Genomic DNA, 20,962 nt, shown 5'->3' with positions numbered 1-20,962 from the left:
CATCGTTCGGTTGGCTTTTTTTAGTTCGACTAGATTGGTTTAAAAAAAACCCAATTTTTATTAATTTCAGACTTTAGGTCTTATACGATTATATTATTTAGTGGTGTGCCCCCTTAAACCGGAACTTCCGGTTGTAGGTTTACTTCCGTTCGGGAATTACCCGCAATGCAGCAACTCCGTTGTTTGTGTTACTAAAAGTTAAATTAAAGCAACTTCACAATGGTTTGTATCGTTTAATTCAGTTTCATTACTATTAATATAGAGTTTGGTAGTATTTTGTTTGTTTTAAAAGTAATGTGACGACGGAAGAATGGCTATTTAGGCTGGAAGGTCTCTCGTGGGTCGCAGTCGCACCTTTAACTTAAGCTTACCTTAATACGTCATTACAATTTACATAATATTATAACGTTTATACGCCTCAGTTCTGAGCTTGAAGTTGAAATTATAAAATTATAAATATTCACCCTACCGTTTAAAGGTATATCCATTTCTGAAAGTAAATGGTATGATTATAAAATCCAAATAAATAAGTGGTATTTTGTCAAACAAAGCCCAGCCTAGTCCGAATAATCAGACCCAGAACAAAATATTAATTTCTGACATGATCGTGTACTGGGTCTGAACTGTTTCCATATGAAATCTTGATGGCAAATTGGACAATAGAAGCACATGATTCTACGTGACAGCTTTTTAATCCCTATTCAGGTTATGTGAATCACGCTATTGTGGACCAGGATTGTGGACCATCCTTCTGATACTTGAGTGTTTGGACAAGCGGAACAGGTTTTTTTGTCTACCTCTCTGTTTGTAAACAAACCAGGAGGTCGAAATCGTCCTCCTCGCCGAATCGAAAGTCAGCGTAATAATAGTACGCACGTAGCCCAGCCTATATTTTAAGGCTTTAGGGCGGATCAGTTCCAATAAATTGAAACTCCCGGCTCTGACAGAGAGTTCAAAGAAAGTGCTGTGTACATGTATTTATATGTGTTTTTAAAATGTGCATTCACATACAAACTTAGCCACCGGTACATAAATTGAATGTATAGACTATGGACAGCGGTACATATAATACTATTATTAATAGATAAAAGGCAAACCTCAGTTAACACATTTGCTAGTCCGCCAATGGCCCAAACTGGGGTCCAAACACAATACATATTACATAGAAAATTAAAAGAACAGATTTTTCAAGGAAACCTTATAATAAATATGTTGTCTATACTTCACTTGACCAAAATACATGATTTATTTTTGTGATGAGATAATCGCACATGGAATTTTAGAGGGATTTTAAATAGCAGTTGAACCACATAGAAAAGCTGCTCTATCATGAGACTATGCTGTTTTGTTTTTTAATTGATGCATTAAAAGTTGGCTGAATATTTTTGATAAAAGTCAACCTTTGACAAGATGTAGGCCTAACTTTGCTTCGGAAAGTGCTATAACAAAACGGTTTTCAGTTTTGGCTTTCTTTATTCAAGGGCTTAAAATGATGTGGTTTGATGGCAAATTTGAATTCACCTTTCATACCTACATATAAACCATCAAGATTGTCCAATTGTCAAAAGCCGTAACTCACACATATGATGGGTGTAAGCCATCGGTACGAAGAAATCGTGCTCCATAAGTGATTGCAAATTACCGTACACATTTGTCAATTATTGTCAAATAATATTTTGCGAGTTGCGACATTTATAACAATTAACACTGGCATGATGACTGAAGACACCCTAAGGTACTTCCGACAACATGAGAACAAGTCCTCAAAAGTTCAAAATTTGTACTTTACTACAACTGGGGTCGGATTTACCTTTTGCTAGCCCCTTCGCTCGAGATACTCTATAATCTGAAATTACAAGTTTACATAATTCGAAAACTCAAAGCAAAATAGAACAAAAGTCAGTCTGTAAGTATTGCGTTTGCGTAAGCAGTCAATTCATGACTTCAGCAACACGACCTCGATTTTTATTTATCGATGTCCATCAATTATATATAGGGAGGGAGGTTTCATATACGCCACGGGTCACTAGCCCTGGAGGCACAACAACGATATTGGAGCATCCGAGCATGTGAAAATGAAATATTACCTACAGAGTGCTAATATTCCTTACAAAGCATGGGTTTGAATAACGCGCCAAAGATTCACAGAGGATGATAATAGTTTGTTTGTCCTCCTCCGCACTCTCAATGCAGGTCATTTTTATCAACCTTTTAACCTTTTGTGCAATCGCCCTATACTTTTTATTCACCATGTCATTCAGGTGATCACGGTTTGAACGGTAGAGATTTGCATCTCATTCAAAGTAAAACTGCCCCACGTTTTTGGCGTAATTAGCTGGATTGAGATGAAACCAATTTAAAATATTCAAATTGGATTGTAATTGTTTCAGAAAACATTTACTGCTATTTTATTTTGTATTCATATTGTACATATGTATATTCCAGCTCCAGTGACACCTCATTAATTTCCTTGGACCTTTGGATGCATTGAAATAATTTAAGTACTCACTTTGAAAAATCAATGTAACAGGGCTGCTTTGGAAGAAAAAAGTCTGAATTTAAAAGTTGCAGTTTATTATAGCAGTCAGTGGTTATTATTATTACGCAAGCATTGTGGCACGTAAAACCCGCCATTATCTTTGTGCTGACTTACAAATCAATACAAATAGCTGTAACTTTTTAATTTGGGTATTTTTCTTTCAAATCACTGACTGTGTTGTTAATATTGAACAAAATTGGACAAATGGGGTATCATAATGTGCATAAATAAATCATCCTTGTTTCTATGTTGAAATATTGTGAAAACGATTATTAGTTCTGAAGCTATAATACATGTATGCATATTTATAACAGCTGTGTTACTTTTTGTGCAGACTTTAGAACAAGAACAGGCAGTTGCTTCATTCAATATTGCCCAGAAAGTAAATAAGATAACCCTAACCCTTATTTCAAGTATGAATGAATATTGAATGTTCAAATCGAATATACCCAAGAATGCTCTCAGACTAAATAAACTCAATACTCACAATAAATGCAGAAGCAGAATGTTTTGCCGGGTATTCGTTTCAATGTACTTTTAACAAGTGTGACCAACCCTGACTTTGGAGCTGTAAGCAGCAATGCAAAAATTGTTTTCATTTCAGACCTGATGTTTGTGATCAAAATTACACACAACGCTATACTACCCTAAAGGAAGTACCGTATACAACCAAACACACAATACTTCACATACGGAAGTACTTGATGGAACTCTATTTAACCTTGGTGAAAACTTTTGAAACCGGAGAGAGTTTGTGACCTTTGACAATAAGGGACTATTAAAATTTCACAGTTATTTACATGTAAGTGTGTGATGGAACTATCCAACCTCAGTAAAACTTTTGAAACTGAAAGTTCATGTGACCTTTCATAATATAGTGGGAAATATAAGGTATTAGATTTCACAATTATTTGATTTGTTTTTTTAAAGTGAAATAGAGAGTATCATATAATATTGTGGTTATTAGTACGCACCACAGTAGCAGGATGTTATTACATTGTTTTTCTATTAACAGTGAGAATGCACATTTTATAAGGAATTCCAAACAGTGTACTGTATAAATGTGTTTAGTTGAAACCAGTATGTCATTGTATACATGACATGCAAGTAAAATGTATAACATTAACATTATCTGCAGTGAAGATTTTGTGATACATGTAATGCATATTTTAAAATAAATTTGTTTTGTTTATTTTTTTTAAAGGAGAAATAGAAAGTGAGCAGTAAAACCAGCCATCACTGTGACTATTGGCTATGTACCGATCTTGATGTTTATCTGAGGCTTCCATTCATTGATGTTGCAACTTAAAGGTTACATGTGCTCTTTCAAAAGCCTGCAGTGATCCAGGAGTACTGTTTGATATTATATTAATACTTTATAATTTGTATGAGAAAGATGTAATTTTGAAGACTGCTATTTTGGAGTGGAATTAATAATTCTTCATCATGAATCAGTTGGCAGTGAGAACGCATCAAGGTGAATATTACGCAGGAGATATGATTTATGGGTAAGTGATGGACTATTTTGTTTTTATTTCATTATTTGTATAAAAGATCCTTGAAATTTGCACAAGGTCCTTGAAAATTACAATTTTACCTAAAGTATCATTATGGCAAAATTTGGGAAGTGGAGAGAAGCTGTCACTTTCGTTAATACGCACCTTTTTGTGTTGTGTCAAGTCCTTGAAAATCATGCTTTTGGACCTTGAAAGTCCTTGAAAATCATTGAATTTTAAAGGTTTCAAAGTAGGTGCGGGAACCCTGTTTTTAGTGTTGGAATTAACCAGGAAAGATGTAATGAAATCATTTTCTCTGGGTTAACACTCCATGCTCTCGTATCTGTTATTTTTTGTGTCGCATACTGATGGATAAAAAAAATCTATTAATTATATTTTTATTTGGAATGTGATATGATTTATTTCAGAATAATCTACCTGAAAGTTGAAGACCCAGACAAAATTAAAAAGTTAAACCTAAAGATTTCAGGAACAGAAATGTGTAAGTATACAGTTTCTTATAGATCTGATGTTGGATGTCACAGTGGTAATGCAATTATGCAGTTGTGTTGCCAGCATATGGACAACACGCCACATTTCTATGCGTGTGTACAATGTATATGCCTCATAGAGTCATAAGATTAGGTTACTTGAAACTGCCACTGTGACATCCAACATGAGACGAGACACACTATAGGGATAGAAAGCTACAGAAATTATGTCACTGCTTTTGTTTTAGAGTGCAATTACATGAGATCATTGTGCCACGAAAAGTTGATGACCTTATACATGTAGTGGCCCACATCATAACCATTTCATACACTCATAGCAAGGACCAATCAGAGCAAACATTAGAAAAATATCAGTAGTGATAATGTATGGTGTGCACTTCGCATTCTATGTATAGTGCTTTCGGACACATTCAATTTTCTCGCTCACATTTTCCAACATTTTTAGTGATAATTTTGATATAAAAATAACCAAAAATTATGTGATTTCTTTTTTTCATGTATGAAATAGGTTAATAAATGTGTATCACTTGTTGTTTGAGAAACTGTACAAAATAATGCATATGTACTGACTGAGTTGATGTGTCTAATGCACTCCCTGCAGGATTTGTGTATTTAAAAAAAAAAAAAAAAAAAAAGCGCAGTGATTTATAGTGCAACGCCTAGACGTTGATCCACAAGCCTCAGCACACTTTACAGGTTGTCGCTGATGGCCCCACATCATTCCATAAACCATTAAACAACAATTCAGGGACTTTGCTGCTTCAAGAGCGCACACCCTAGACATTCCACAAATAACCATTGCCACCAGGATCAGCTCCATGAGTTTTGTGCACGGTTACAACAAGACAAATTAGCAGTGAGTTCCTTGTCCAAGGGAATTTCAAGCTAACTCAATTTTTCCACAAGAGCATACTAGGCACCACCAGGGTTCGAACTCGCAACCTCTCGCACCATAGTCAAACGCCTTATCGATTGAGCTAACTTGATTGAGCTAACTTGACTGCTATTAGACGCATCAACATCTCATCAGTACGTGGGCATTATTTAGTATAATTTTACTCCTAACAGGTGATGTGCATTAATTCATTAATCTATAGTTAGCAGCATTTAGGGAGACTGCTCTGTAATGATGCAGTCCCCTAATAGCCAATATTTAGAGTAACCTTTGCAGCCAGGATCAGTTTTCTTTTGGATATACATGTACTGGAACAATCAGCAGTATAAGTTCCTTGTTTTGGAGAATTTTTATGTTGGCTCAATTTTTCATAAAAAGAAACAAACATATCTGCAGGCAATACATGATATGGAAGTTTCCCACAGAGTGAAACTGAGATGTGCATACTAATAAATACATACATATACCAGTCTGATGATTGCCAGCACCCGTGCGGGCATGAAACTGACAGTAACTGATATGTAATATCAAAAACAATTCTGCCTTTAGGATTATACTACATACATTAAATATTTATATAACGCTGCTACATTTAGAACCAAGTGCTCAAAAAAAAAAAAACAAAGCAAAAAAAAGAACATAAAGAAAAAAACACAGCGAGAACTGCCTGTAACAGAAAAGCTACAAATTCTAAGGAAAACAATGTGACTTAGAACCATCTTCAAAATACCCACTGATTGTGATTCCCTAATACCAACTTATGCATAAAGAACTGTTGACAGATAAAAACATACCACTGTCACTGAGGCAAAGAGTTTATGACCAGTGTGTGCTAATAATTATGACGTACATGTATGGTGCAGAGACTTGGTCAACAACAAAAGAAATGGAACAGAAATTGGTAACAGCACAGAGAGCTATGGAAAGGAAAATGCTCCACCTCTCATTGTGTGATAGAGTCAGACATACAGAAATCAGAAAAATAACCCAAGTCAAAGATATCATGCAAAAGATTAAAGAAACAAAATGGAGATGGGCAGGTCACTTATCAAGAACTGACGATAACAGGTGGACAAAGAGACTTACAGAATGGCAGCCAAGGACTGGAAAGAGGAGAAGAGGAAGACAAAAAAGACGCTGGAGAGATGACATCACCACCTTTATGAGTACAACAGCTTGGGCATCAGCGGCTAGGAACAGAAGAAGATGGAAAATGCTGGAGGAGGGCTTCACACAGCAGTGGGTGAAACAGCCTGATGAATGAGTGAGTGAGAATACCAACTTTGGCAGTATAAATGCAATATTATCATTGTCCATCATTACTTTAGTGTTTGCTATCTTTTACAGGTCAATTTGTACCAGATCATGAAAGCAATCAAGAAGAGAGAGGAGATGGGGACCATGCCAATGAATTCCTTGCTAACCCTAGTAGTGATAAGATAATGGAACACCCCATGCAAGTCATGACACAAGATGGTGAGGTTACCTATAGAATTTCCATATTAAAACTACGGGTGATGCAGTATTCTTTTACACCAAAATTATTATTTATTTATTTATTATTTAATCTGGTGGGACCAATCAAAGTATTGTTCTCCCTTGGTTCCCAGGAACGAAGACAATGTCCATGACAGTAAAAATGTAAATGGGCGAGGCACCCAAGGACACATTATTTTCATGTCAAGGATTAAAAGTTTTATAATATTGCCAAAAAATAGTGTGATTTTATCAAGATTTAGCTCTTTGTAATTATTGTAATTTTCATTGGGCTATTCCAGTTAGTCCGACGAGTAGGACCTTTTTTTTCTAAGTTACCAGACTATACACATTTCACACTATGATAACTATCTCACAAGGCACATAAACGAATTGTGAAAGTCCAGTGACCGTGCTGCCCCAAAAAAAAAAGGGTTTTTGTGGTTAATCTTTCTTGAGGGATCAGAGTTAGAGTATAGTTGGTAACTAAGAAAAAAACAGGTCCTACTCGTCGGATTAATTCCAGTTGGAAAACATAGACCCCTGTGGAAGACATGACTTTAATCTCCCACACGTATAGGGGATGTAGATTTAAAACAGAGTCACCCATTCAGGTAACCCCATTTAAAATTCACACTCCCCGCATGAAAGATTAAGGTCATGTCTGCCATTGGGGGTGTATGAATTTCAACTAGAATGGCCCATTTTAAACTTGAATTCTTTTTTGCCATACTTTTCTCTAGAAACTCTTCAAGCTGGAATCTATAGAATACCATTCCAATATCAACTGAGACCAAAACTACCAGGTAAAAGATGTTTATCTGTTTACTCTGTATGCGACACAATGTGATGCAACCATCAATGCTGGCACCAGGATTGTATTCAGTGTGGGGGGCATTGGGAATCTGAGGAGGCAAACATTCCGGGGCACATCATAATGTTTTTGGTGGCCTGGGTATGCTCCCTGGAATTTTGAGGTGGTGGGTGTTGGGAGCTGATGTTGTATCGGTAAAAGGGGGTCTTTAGTGGAGCTGTGAACAGATAGAAGGGTGTCATTTGGAGCTGTGAGCAGTCAAAATCAAAGGGTCTTTCTTGGCTTTCAGTGGAAAATCACCTGAAAACTCCAGTCCAGTAACCAAGCATACTGAAATTCTTACATCTCTTATCTCTTTATAGATGTATAAGGTTTTGTACTGCTAGTTTTCTTCTCCAAATAATAGTTCTTTAGCTGCTAGTTTTGCCTGTATCTCAAAATCACAATTGCAGTCATTAAGTTGGATCAGAAGGTGTCACATAAAAAATAGATTTTTGATATTGATGTACTGCATGCAGAGTAATGATCAGATATTTACCTATAATTTGTATCATCTATTAATTAACTATTAATGATCCATAAAATCTTCATTCATTTTAAAATTGATCATGTATTATGTACAAATTTATTAATATACCTATTTCGTAAATCATCAATGGCAAATGGGATATTTAAGTACTGAGGTATTATTTATGAAAATTAATTCTGCTGTAATTGTACTATGATCTTATATGGTCCCCCAACTTATAAGTTCCCCCCTAATACTTTTTAGAGTAAGTCAAAAAATATTTTACAAAATGTAAAAATGTGAAAAGATATGTGTAGCTCTATTTGTTTTACACATGTGGACCAATTTATAACGTCATTGCGTTCAGTCACAATGGTTAATTGTGCAAGAAAAGAGGCTGTTTTAAAAGTTACACTTGAGTCCATAGCAGTCAGAATTTCTTTAAGAAACACATGAATAGACCTGGCCTTCTGTATTGTTTGAGAGCTGACTCCTATGGACTCAGATGGAACTTTTAACACTGTTTGAAACGGTCTCGCTTTTTTTACATAATTGTGACTGAACACAATGCCGTGTGACACTATAATTTGGTCCATACGTAAAACAAATACTGCAACCCATACTTTTTACACGTTTGCATTTTGTCAAATATTTTGAATTTATTAAAAAAAGTATTTAGGGGGAAGTTATAAGTTGTGGACACTATATATATGCATGCCCAGAACTTGAGAGCCTTGAGTGGTTCTGCAATTCACTTTGCATTATTTTGAATTTTTTCTGAATGGCAAAAGGGGGTCATTTACTTGCAACTTCAGATATGGGGGTTACAACAAAATTGACTTTGGTCACTAATATATTTTGGACACCCCTTCCAAAGAAAATTACGACCTCTAAAAATAAAAATAACAAAATTTGAAGACTTTGGCTATATCTAAAATTAAATTTAGATAAGTGACTTGTTTGGTGGAATATGTGTATTTCATATGATGCATAGTAGTTGTCATTTGATAGAGATTTATGTATTTATAAGCATGATTAATTGATGTCCTGTTAAGCCATCTTTAATTATATTTTTCCATAATTAATGCTATCAGTGTTTGTAATCCAATATCTTGCAATAAAATATTTTTAAAGTTCACTTTGATTTTATAGAAATGCAATGCTGCTCAGAATTAACGTTTAATAAATTCTTTGCATTTTTCTAACAAATATTTCAAGAAAGTTCTTTTTTTTTTTAAATTTAAATTTGCAAATATTTGTTGCTGTTTCCTCATATCATTGTATAAAAATTTCCTCTTTTTACTAAATTACCAATGCAGGTTGACTCAAAAATAAACAACTGTAAGCAATTTATTACTTTTGTTCATTTCATCATTTGCAAAAAGCAATATAACTTTGCCTCCAATACATGTATGTATTTCTCTTCCACAAAATTGAGGTTTCGCTACCAAATATGTCTGTTTTAAATTTTGATGTAAATCAAAGATATTGCTATACATGTATACATATAAGTCCAGCACCGAGGTCACCAATGCAGGTCACTCTGTCGGTCGTGACCAAAGTCGTCATGTACGTACAGTGTTATATAAATCATGTGCGCTTTACTAATTCTTCAAACGTATGAATAAACGTTTTAATTATTAAGATATTTTATTCAAAATCTCGGATTTTTTCACAAATGCAGCCCTCAAGCCTTGATTTTTGCAGAGTACATTACTTAAAGGAGTATTTCGTGATCCTAGCATCTTCTTTTTATGACCTTTTTCAGTAGATATCAACGAAAAAAACTTATTTCCAAAATGTCAGTTGCTTCCGATTTTGCTTTTGCGAGTTATGCATGATTATGTGTATTGCACTGCTCCATAGACAATGTGTTGTAATTTCGTTCTGGTGCACCAGAACGAAATTCAAATTTCCACGATATCTTTGCTAAGCGAAGTAATCTGCAAGAATTTTTTGGTACATAAACATTATTCAGTCAGAGGTTTCCAGTGATATAAAAATCTCAACTTTTTTTTGAGAAAAGTGGGGGGATGATGCTGTGGATCACGAAATGCCCTTTTAATACAAATCAGAATTTTGAAAAAACCAGCATGAGGGCGTTTTCCTCAGCAAATGTTACAATATTGTGTAATCAATATAAATTTTATTTTCTGTTTTCCCCTCGTAATGACCTCATTAGGGTCAACCAAGATTCAGTGTCCAGGCAATATTCCAGCCAGTATACAATCACCTGACTACGTACCGAGTGCACACAACTCATGGGAGGGTGCTATTCGATACTCCATCATAGTCTCTGCATCAGAGGATCTACAAGCTAGTCAACCATTTGTATGCTTAGGAAGTCGACCAAAAGAAGTGTTAAATATGGCATATCGGGAAGAGACTACTATAAGAAGTTGTTTTTGTTATGATAGAGGAATACTCGCCTTGACTACTGAGTAAGTTGTCATTTTGTTAAAGATTATTTTTTAAATTACCAAATATTGTTAGAGCAGCAAAGATTTTTATTGAGTCAATGACATTTATAAGTCATTATAAAATGTTAAAAGTTTAAATGATTAATTCAAATGCAAAACAAATGTGGTCATTTATACTTGTATATTATATACTAATACTGTAATAACCTGAAAGGTTATGGAACTTGGAGAGTGGATCAGATAGTTCCTTAATTTGTCTCAAATTATGAGATTCTACAGAAATAATCTAGTATGTACTGTTTATTCAGTTGATTCAGATATTATATGGCTTTACAATGTTATCATACGTGTGGGTTAATGCTCTGTGTGCTTGCCATAGGCTTCAACCTTCGACAAGTCCAAGTTTTGAAATATTTTCTCAAAATATCAAGAGCTATCTTAAGAACCACTGAACCAATACTAGGCTTGTTTGTACTCATTTTAATGCATTTTTCATGTTGATTCCAAATATAGTCATGACAATTTACAATTCTGAAATTTTTGAATTTATTGAAAATATTTGAAATTTGTTGTCAGCAGACGATGCCCTCGTGGAGAGAGTTAATATCCAATCATGTCACGTATTACAGGGTTTTATCAGACTAATAATGTTTAGATATAAAGATCTTACACTGCCAAATGCCAGTCCCATATGAGGTGTACTAAACTTGCCTTAAGAAAACACAAGTTTTTTCTTCATGTGAGCCGCAGTTCTTAGTGACAGCTATGATGGTTGAAATCAGCCCTTGCCTGATCCCTCATGGGAAAAACAATAGGTTGACTGTTGTTATTTTTGTAACTGGTCCTAGAAGGTCAAAGAAAGAGTGAAAGAAAGAAACTCTTAGGATTGGAGCCAATTGAAACCACTTAAAATCCTCTTAGTAATTTTCACACAATTTATTTAAGATTTTACAAGATCAATATTTTGCTTTTGTTCAAGATTTCACAAAATATTTTGCTTTTGAATGAAAAATCTGTTTGCATAATTGGAATTGCCAACTCTGGAGTATTGTGTTGAACCAGGGGTGTTTATGTGGTTGGGAAGCAAAACATGTTGAAATACAATGTAAATTTAAAAAAAAATCAGTCTGAATAAAGATATTTCTGAATTGTTTTTAATCAAAAAAAGCACCAACGAACAGGCTACTTATTTTAAGCCCCTGTTGATTTGAAAGTTTGTCTCAAAACTCCTCTTGATGTTCAAAATCTTAATTACCTGTATATTTTTTGATATTCTTGTTAATTTTCATTTTAGATTATAATTAATTTAAGACTGAGAGGAACTACTCAACTCACCCATTCACACAGTGACAATTACCATGCATGTTATGAATGCTTTGGGCACACCAGTGGATCAGCAACTGAGACTACTGGTGCGACAGACAAGCTTTGCTTAAAACACAGCAATGAAATTTCGGAAATTTTATCTTTTGACTACAAATCATGACCTTCTTTCATGTTTTCAATGGTATTAATTTTTTTTTTTTTAAAGGGACAAATAAAATTGTTTTTTTTTTTTTGATAATAATTCAGTATGACTAAGGGACGCAGGAGCTTTGAGACAAAATAATTTATAAAATCAATGGGGCCTGAACTGCATATTGCCCATATCACATCTATGCAAGTTACAAAACTTCTGGTATTTTTTAGTTATTCTGTGAAATTTTAACAATTTTTGATTTCTTCATTGGTTTTGTTTCAGGTTGGACAAAATCTCCTATATGACGGGTGACACAGCCAGATTAAAGATAGTGGTAGAAAATAGCACATCAGAGGAGGTCAAAGCAGTGAAATATTCTGTAAGTGAAAAACATGAACGATGCCACATTGAATTCATTATAATTGTTACTTATTTACTTATTTGTCACTTACTTTCTCAGTTGATTGGTCATTCAGCAAGACAAACAGTCGCAAGCATACGAGGGGGTATCAAAAAGTTTTAGAAATTGCCCAGAAGTGAAAGAGCTATATCAATGAAATTTTGTCAGTGCAATCACTGGTCCTTATGTACCCTATGGTGCAAAAATTGTCTCATAAGTATGTTTACTTTTTTTACAGGTGACGCTAGATGCTAATAACCTGCTGCCCCAGTTACTGTGCATAAACTGCAAGATTGAGAAAATTGAGTCAAGCAGTGTTATTAAGATCCTGCATTTGAAGGGTTGCAGTGCCTAGAAAACTCGATGATGAAATGAAAGTTATCTTCGGTGGTGATTGTGATATTGTCACTGTTACTTTTTGGAAAATGAATTTTTATTTCATCACAGATTTTTTGGGCACTGTAACCCTTAAAATGGAACTTAATCATGCTACATGCCTCAATTTTCTCCATTTTGCTGGTGATGCGGTTACATAGGCAGGTACTGACATCTAGCGCCTGTAAAAAAGTAAACATTCTTATGAGACCATTTTGCATCATAGTGTACATAAGGACCAGTGATTGCACTGACAAAATTTCATTGATATAGCTCTTTTACTTCTAGGCGATTTCTAAAACTTTTTGATACCCCCTCGTAGATCCAGAGTGGGTGATGGGGATGAATCTCCCCAAAAATCCCAAAAAATTTGAGAAGGGGGATGGTCCATACAATTACCCCCCCCATTGTTGATGCCCGTATATGGGTTTTTGATCAAATTATCCTCATATTTGACCATTTTAGCCTAACAAAGTTCCAAGACCATTTTAGCCTAACAAAGTTCCAATTGTTGTGCTCTTTGCACGGATTTGTTCCACTTTTGCACCATATTTCACCGTTTTACCTTCAATATGGCAAAATTGTTCATGCACTTCAAACACATTTGTACCATAAACTTATTCTGTTGCCAAAAGGTGCTGGATTCACTATACTTCAAGAATTTGTTTCCAACCCCACCCCCTCCCCATGTCAAAAAGAAATCTATACCACTGCAAACAGTCAGTCAGTTAACCTGTGAGACAATCAGTCAGACAGCTAATCAGTCAGGTGGTAAGTCAATCAGTCATTCAATAAGCAGGTCAGTCAAACATAGTCAATCAATCAATCAATCAATAGTCAGTCAGTTAGCCCTGAACTAGTAAGTTGGCTAACCAGCTACAGGGCAGTGGCATACATGTAGCAGAGATTTTTATTAGGGGGCCAAGGTCATGTTGAGGGGCAGTGGCACAACTTAACTTTGTTCCTCAAAACTGACAAACAAAAAAACAGTCACACATTTTTTGTAATACAATATCACCCCACTGCAGTTAGCCACTGCTGCAGGGTGTCTCAAATGTTTTTTAAAGTTTACTTGCCATTCTGAATGATATAGTATGTCAATATCTTTTCCTCGACCAAAAATAATTCTAAAATTTTATGACCTTTTGATCGGTATGTCAGTCGGTCTACCACCATTAATAAACATATTAAGCAGCTTGCACATCTTGTTTCATGCTTCAGCCACCCATGTTTTATTTGCTTTTGAAATCTGCCATGCCCCTGTGAAAGTTGAGAGAAAAGTCTTCCACAGATGGAGTATGACATTGCCTAGAGTTATTATTATTTTTAAACCCATACTCCCCCTGTGGCTTTGCCTATACTTCAACAACTTTAAAATGAAAGTTATATATTGTCTATTCTATTTGAAACCCATTCTCCCTCAGAAGACAGAAGCTAAATCATCTATAAGGGGTGTGTGGCAGGGTCTTAGCTAGAAATTGAGGGTTGCCCGTCATTTGAATAAATTTGCCTGTCCTAATTTGACCTTTAAAATATTTACCAGACATCTATAGCCCATTGGGGTTCAAAGAGTTCAAATATGTGCTGATATGGCCTTGTTCTACAATTTGGGTCAACTAAAAAGGGCAATTAGCTTTTCAAAACATACAATTTATGATATAGCATCTGTCAAAGGCATTAATTTTGCCCGTCCCAGGAGCAAACTGGCCGTCTAAAATGACGGCCAGACGGGTGGCTAGCTAAGACCCTGATGTGTGGATTTCAAATGAAATAAACCACTGGATATAAAATGGTCAGGAAGAAATGAAATATCAGGAATTATTTTATCAGAAATTTGTAATGACATTGATGTTTATCTTTTCTTCCAGTTGAAAAGAACAACTGAAATACAGGGCTGGTGGGTCTCACAGGCAGATCACACTACAGACGGGTCATTACTCTATGCTAGAGGGAAACAGGAAAGAGTTACTATAGAGGCAGGAGTGGATATACATACTCGTAACCTTGGAAACGCTAAACCAAAGGAAACATCAAGATGGTGAGTCATTTAGGAGTTAATTGATTGATCAATTTAAAATTAAACAATATATATCAATCAATCAACCATGAATCAGAGGCAGGAGTAAATATATAGGTCATGATAGTGAGCTGAGCTATGTAGGGGTAAAGTGATTGATTCAAAATCAATCAATCAATCAATCTACCCACAATTAATTACATGTACATCTGAGTAACTGTAGTGGTAGGAGGAGCCATACATATCCCTGGAAAGGCTGAACCAAATGTCATGATGGTGAGTTATTTAGGGGTTCGGTGATAGAGCGAAAAGAGTGCAGTGCATGCTCATAGACAAATTTAATATTTGAAGGTGATGTTTTTCGCCACTACTGAGGGATTTCAGACATTTTTATGAAAAGCATGCACTGTTCAATTCCTATGTCCTGTTGATTCTTTCACATCAGTCATATTAATGAGTTTATAGCAACACTTACTGATTATGAATAATAAGTATATCAGTGACTAGCCAAGTTAACCCTAACACCCGACATTTGTTTTTGGAAATGGAAAGAAGGTTTTTATCGGGATTCAAACACGAAACCCCTCTTGTTCCAAGTAGTAGGTCGGCGAATAGTAGCCATGGGTGTTTTGCTGGCCTGGCTAACAAAGCCGTGCATGTATATATCACTTTGGGTGATTGCGTCTTAGCATCATGCTAACACCCAAACCTCTGATTAATAATATTGCTAATTTGAAGTAAAATCTCTCTCACTCCGCTTATAATTAGCTCTGCTGATCTCTTCTGTCCTCTTTGCATCCATTTAAATTATAGGGAATGTGATTTGCATCTAGTAGACCAAGATAATCAGCCTCTGCCACCAACAGCAAGGGGCAAATACCTCAAGGTAAGAATGTCTGTGATTAAGTTTTGACTAGTGTAAGAGGTTACCTGGTTGTTAATAGTGAAAGTGATACATTTATAACACATTGGAATTGAGTTTGAACAGGTGGCAACAAATGTATTAAATTGACTTTCCCAATTGGATCAGTTTCCCGAACTTGCCCTACCATATTAAATCGTCAAATTTGTCCTGTGTGGTGATCAAAAATATCTTACAATATTTATCTACTCAGGTAGTCTATTGATAATGTGGAAGTATCTTATATGTCACTCCGGAGTTGTAACAAGTCACACAAAATTCAGGTTGAGTCAAGTCATTTGGGTTCATTTTAAACTGAAGAAGTCAAGTCACTGTACAAAGTCATGACTCATTACAACTCTGTGTCCCCATTCTCTTGCAGTTTCTAAAACTTGAATAATAAAGCAAAAATATGCAATTTCAATAAAGAATTGATTCCTATTTGTTTTCCACAAAATGTTACTTTTCACTTATCACATTATGTCCCCTTTTAATTCCGAGCTAACAAATGAGGTAAAACAAGAAAATTGCTATTTCATTCCCGTGTCTATAATTGTCGTCAATGCGTGTATTAGCTCACTGATAGTTATTTAGCTTCACACACCTGGGGTGTATAAATAATATTATACGTCAATGATTCAATGATATACATGCACGAGACGTGTCTGTCATTACTCTGTCTTTGAACACAATGAATAAGACCGGAGATCTCCGGGTTCATTTTAAAACTTCAATTTTAAAGTAGTTGGAGCACTTCAGGCTGTGTCTTTCACATGGTATTTTAGTACACCTTTGGGCATTATAATCATGAAAAAGAAATTCAAGAATAATTGAGGGCATTGGCGGTGTGGAGCAAATGACACATGACTTTGATTAAATAATCTAAAGATTTGAGATCCTTAAACCTAATGAGCCCCAAATGACCCTTGAAAACGTTGGCTTATTTCGCACACTGCCTACATTACTGGTAACCATAACATAAAATTGTTTTTACAGATTCAGTATGCAATTCTTGTAGAAGTATCAGTATCCAGGGCGAATGACTTAACAACAGTGATACCATTACCATATGTGCTACCACAGGCAAATAGAGAGGTTAGTTTCTTTACCCACATAATTCATGCCTAGGGAAACAAACCAAAAGATTGATGATTTACCATTTTCAGAGTCCTGAGCCAGGCTAAAATTTAGAGGTTCCTTGCTATTTAGATAACCATGATACATCCCTCACTCCAACCCATCCATGTAACCAATTTCTCTTTCCAAACCTGTGTTTTACTCAATTTAACCACATTCATGTTTTTTATATTTTATGTGTTTTATCCTCGCAATTCATAACCTCATGAATATATGCAGTGCACAAGACCCAATCAATTTATTTGTCAAAACACGAACACAATTACTAATAAACAACAGTGGACCTCTTAAACATTAGTATTAAACCTCAAAGTATGATAATATACCAATGGAATCAAACACATTGAAAAGTGATGGTTATGAATGAGGTTAATGACTTTGCGGGTATGTTGAAAGATCTAACCATTTTGCTAAGGACCTCGGAAAATTCCTCGGTTCTAAAAGCAAAATGTTTAGATTTTTCACAACACCCTCAAAACAACTGATGCACAGTCAAGGGTGAAAATAAGAGCTCCTCTACCAGGACGCAATTTGGGAAAAAGGTTCACCTGAATTTAGTCTGGACCAGGACTCACTTTAGTCTAAACAGGACTCACTTTTTGTTTTAGTAATAGTCAGAATTTAAGCCAAAATGGTCTAATATCCAATGGCACAGTTTAATAGTCTACTTTCATCAATAGCTCAAATACTGACCTCAAATTGCAGAGAAATCACATTTTGGTTCATCATTTCCTATTTCTTGGGTATTAAAATATGTATAGACGGTATGGTGATAGGCTATTGTTCAGGACAAAAAAGAGTAGCCTGGTGTTGTGATTTTTAATCTCAATGGGCTACAGTAGGCAACTCATGGGCCTGAAACAAGTCCCATAGCCTGCTTATTTGTTCACCCTTGTGCACAGTCATTAATATCTATATAATTCATCCTCATTTTTAGCGGCGTGGTTTTCAATGGCATAAGTTCATATTCCCATATTTCAAGAATCTGTTTTTGTTAATTCCAACTACTTTGATAATGTGTTTGTATGCTTACAGTGGGAGGAATGGGAACCTGCAGAGTGGATGAAGAAATGTACATTACACAGGGCTCATGAGAAAATCGCTGTCAGAAACTCGACATTAGGTAAGTGTTATGACATTATGTGCAGTGGCAAAGCTGCAAATCCTAGATAAAATAGTTTGTACACTTGCTCAAAACAATTCAAATACATGGCACATCAAATGTATGAAAGTGAGTAAACGAGTCTATCATGTATTGAATGGAAGGCCTGTAGATAACATCACTGCTCTGACTCATAAGCTCAGTTGGTATAGCATCGGTCTAGTGATCCGAAGGTCCCAGGTTCAAATCCTTACTGTCCAGTTAAGTTTTTCACTTGCTGTCATATATGTGAAAACTCATGTTAACAACCACACCTCATAAAGTATGCTATATTTGAAATAATGACCCTGCCATGTATCCCATCCTTCCACACCCCCATCTTTCAAAATGTGAGGTTGTCCAGACTGTTATAAAACAACATGGACTTGTTGATCATGACAACATGGCATTGTCCAACATTGAATTGGGGTAGCTGGGGAAAGAGATTCACCAATGGACTGTCAAAGTGTTCAAAAAATATCCTGGATTGTTTGTAGGTCTTTTTTTTTAATTTTCATTAGGGATCAGCTACATGTATAAAAGGCTTATTCAGTTATTATGATTAAAATTGTCTTTACTTGTAGCTAATTTCTCTACTTAATTAAGTACAGAAATTGCAAAGTCATGTAAAATGTCTTATTTTGTCTTTAATAGTAGACAGTCTCTCTAGTGTCTATGTTTTAATATATGGCTTTCGACTTAATCACCAGCAGGCTATATTAGCACATCTATGACACTAACAAAGGTTCCAAAATCTGAATTTTGATGATTTTTATGATCCTCCGGATGAGCAAATCAATGAATAGGCCTTTTAAACACCTGACTACCCATGACAACTAGCTTTGGTGAATTATCATGGGAGTAACAAGTAGAAGAAGGCAGGTACAGGTGGAGTTGCAATCTTTTTTCTCTTTTTCAAAGTGGGATTAAGTTTAAAATCTTGCTGAATTGCCGTTCGCCTTAGTGCACTTATGGCAAACATTTTGATACATTTTTCTTTGAATAGCACTTTTTGAAAGCCAGACGTGCGCTGCTGTTTAATAGCAGTTTTATTCTGGTTCAGCACACCCACACCCCAGATACCTACCTACACTCAATATTAAATATGACTTCTATTGTTATTATTCTTTCACATTTTCAGAGTCTCCTGTATATGAAGAGTTACCATGAAGAGATGAATTCACTCCATTGTGCTATATTATTATCAGGAAGTACAAAATCTATTATGGAATTTTGCTTTTAATTTTTATTCTGTATATCAAAAACTTGGTGGTTATCAATTTCTTATTTTAGACTTTGTTTTTTATGTTTTTGTTTAAATATGTTATATAAAGGTTATCACATTTGAAAAATGTAAGAAAAGTAAAATGGTTTGTATCTTTACCGTTTAACGCGGCTGTGTACTCTAGCCATTGTTTCTTTCTCAAAATCGAGTTTTTATGATATGTTTGTACCTTATTATGTTTTTTATAAATACAAGGAATGAAAATCCAGATTTGTAAACTCCAACTTCAATATTTTAAGGATTTTATTTTACTATTCCACTCGTCATGCTCGTGTTTGAAATTGAAAAGGAAAGAAAATCTTTGTTGTACCAGCAAGGTACACGCGGCAAAAACTCATCGCGTTGCGTATCGCGCAATTTGTTACCGCAAAAATACGCTACACCTATGCGACGCTTATCTGTATGCGTGGCGCATCTTATGGAAACGCCCTGCTTTCACAAAAACCTAGTGGTCAAATGGCTCCGTTTTAGCTGATAAAATGTGGGTTTTTCAAGTTCTTTCCCCGATTTAAATATCAAGTTATGAATGGATTTCGCTCAAACTTCTCAAGGGGCTGTGGATTTACCCGATGTTCACGTAATATAAGTTACAAAAACGAAAACTGTCGCATTCTCCTGTGAGATTCGATGAAAGTGCAAAATGTGACCACTTTAAACTTCAACGGCCATTATTTCAATGTTCATTTTCTCGGTAAAATGACGATTTAGGTACACGATTACTCAATAAATACAGCATCTATAGGTAAGCAAATATGATCATCGTAAAAAGCATGATCGACTCAAGAAACGGTTTTCTCATTTTTTTATATTTTGGTCTATTTCCGATTTTGGGCATCATTTTGTGCAAATAGGCGTTTTTGAATCTTAAAAGTTCATTTTGATGCCTTATATGGTCAATATCTCAAAAATAAGGCCAATATCAAAAAATAAAAAAACGTTTTTGGAATGGAGCCTCAAGATTGAGCTAAAAGCAAAATAAAATATTTTGGAAAGAGTGTTTTTTGTTATGATGTACCTAACAAATATTGCCAAAAACTCACTTTTTGCGATTTTCTTCAAAATTGTTGTTTACCCCCCAAATCTGTATTTATATTAAGATTTATTGATGTCTTGCCTTCATAAAATGTATACTTTTATATGTTTTATGCGAATAATTACAAAGTTATTGCACTTTTACTACATGCATGTCTGAGAGTACACAGCCACCTTAAACATGTCCATATTTATTAAAATACCCCCTTTAGTATACTTATAATATGGATATGGGTCCACATTTTCAACATTTCAGGTTTACGTTTCTGGCATTGTAGATCAGCCTAGAAACGAAATTAGTCTTGTTATTAGACTTCATCAATCTTTTGGTATATTCCTTATTTAATAAGTTTATTTGTGTGCCAAATGTAATGTATTTTGTGAATTGTTTATAATATTTGCCTGTACCATCCCTTACGAAAATGGCACACAGTTTTTGAACACATGCAGCATGCAAGCAGCACGCGTGCCGCACCGCATGCAGCACGTGTGCAGTTGGTAGCGTCATGGATGCGTATATTTGGAGCGAGGCACGCATGCAGGGGAAGCGTGCAG

General features: G+C 35.3%; 2 protein-coding genes across 4 annotated transcripts in view; one reads left to right on the top strand and one right to left on the bottom strand.

Annotated features, from left to right (window-relative positions):
• The window catches only part of LOC140164646 (uncharacterized), a 32,077-nt gene extending 28,882 nt beyond the window's left edge, over window positions 1–3,195 (bottom strand). The window contains exon 1 of one of the 2 annotated variants that reach the window (XR_011860549.1): window positions 3,027–3,195. The gene's annotated coding sequence lies outside the window, so the exon portion shown is untranslated. The remainder of the gene's footprint in view (window positions 1–3,026) is intronic. The other variant, XM_072187990.1, reaches the window with a different exon arrangement.
• Window positions 138–19,406, top strand: LOC140164645 (uncharacterized). 2 transcript variants are annotated; one of them, XM_072187987.1, is made up of 13 exons: window positions 152–222; window positions 3,144–3,341; window positions 3,744–4,047; window positions 4,464–4,537; window positions 6,790–6,918; window positions 7,662–7,724; window positions 10,423–10,681; window positions 12,402–12,498; window positions 14,763–14,932; window positions 15,725–15,797; window positions 16,809–16,907; window positions 17,985–18,072; window positions 19,232–19,406. In XM_072187987.1, the coding sequence occupies exons 3-13, from the start codon at window positions 3,986–3,988 to the stop codon at window positions 19,258–19,260; spliced, it is 1,143 nt and encodes a 380-aa protein (XP_072044088.1). In that variant the 5' UTR covers window positions 152–222; window positions 3,144–3,341; window positions 3,744–3,985; the 3' UTR covers window positions 19,261–19,406. The 2 variants fall into 2 exon arrangements, with proteins under 2 accessions (XP_072044087.1, XP_072044088.1); XM_072187986.1 differs by lacking the exon at window positions 3,144–3,341 and having other exon boundaries at window positions 138–222.
• Window positions 19,407–20,962: the final 1,556 nt, after the last annotated feature.

This window comes from Amphiura filiformis, chromosome 11, assembly GCF_039555335.1.
Source record: "Amphiura filiformis chromosome 11, Afil_fr2py, whole genome shotgun sequence".
Classification (NCBI taxonomy): domain Eukaryota; kingdom Metazoa; phylum Echinodermata; class Ophiuroidea; order Amphilepidida; family Amphiuridae; genus Amphiura; species Amphiura filiformis.
The sequence above is the reverse complement of the archived record's forward strand: the minus strand, read 5'-3'. Positions and strand labels throughout refer to the sequence as shown.

Excerpts from the sequence above, each read along its gene's own strand:
- LOC140164645 (XM_072187986.1), top strand. The coding sequence starts at position 3,986 with ATGAATCAGTTGGCAGTGAGAACGCATCAAGGTGAATATTACGCAGGA. Across the intron at positions 12,499-14,762 it reads TCAAAGCAGTGAAATATTCT|TTGAAAAGAACAACTGAAAT; the intron begins GTAAGTGAAAAA and ends CTTTTCTTCCAG. Across the intron at positions 15,798-16,808 it reads CAAGGGGCAAATACCTCAAG|ATTCAGTATGCAATTCTTGT; the intron begins GTAAGAATGTCT and ends TTGTTTTTACAG.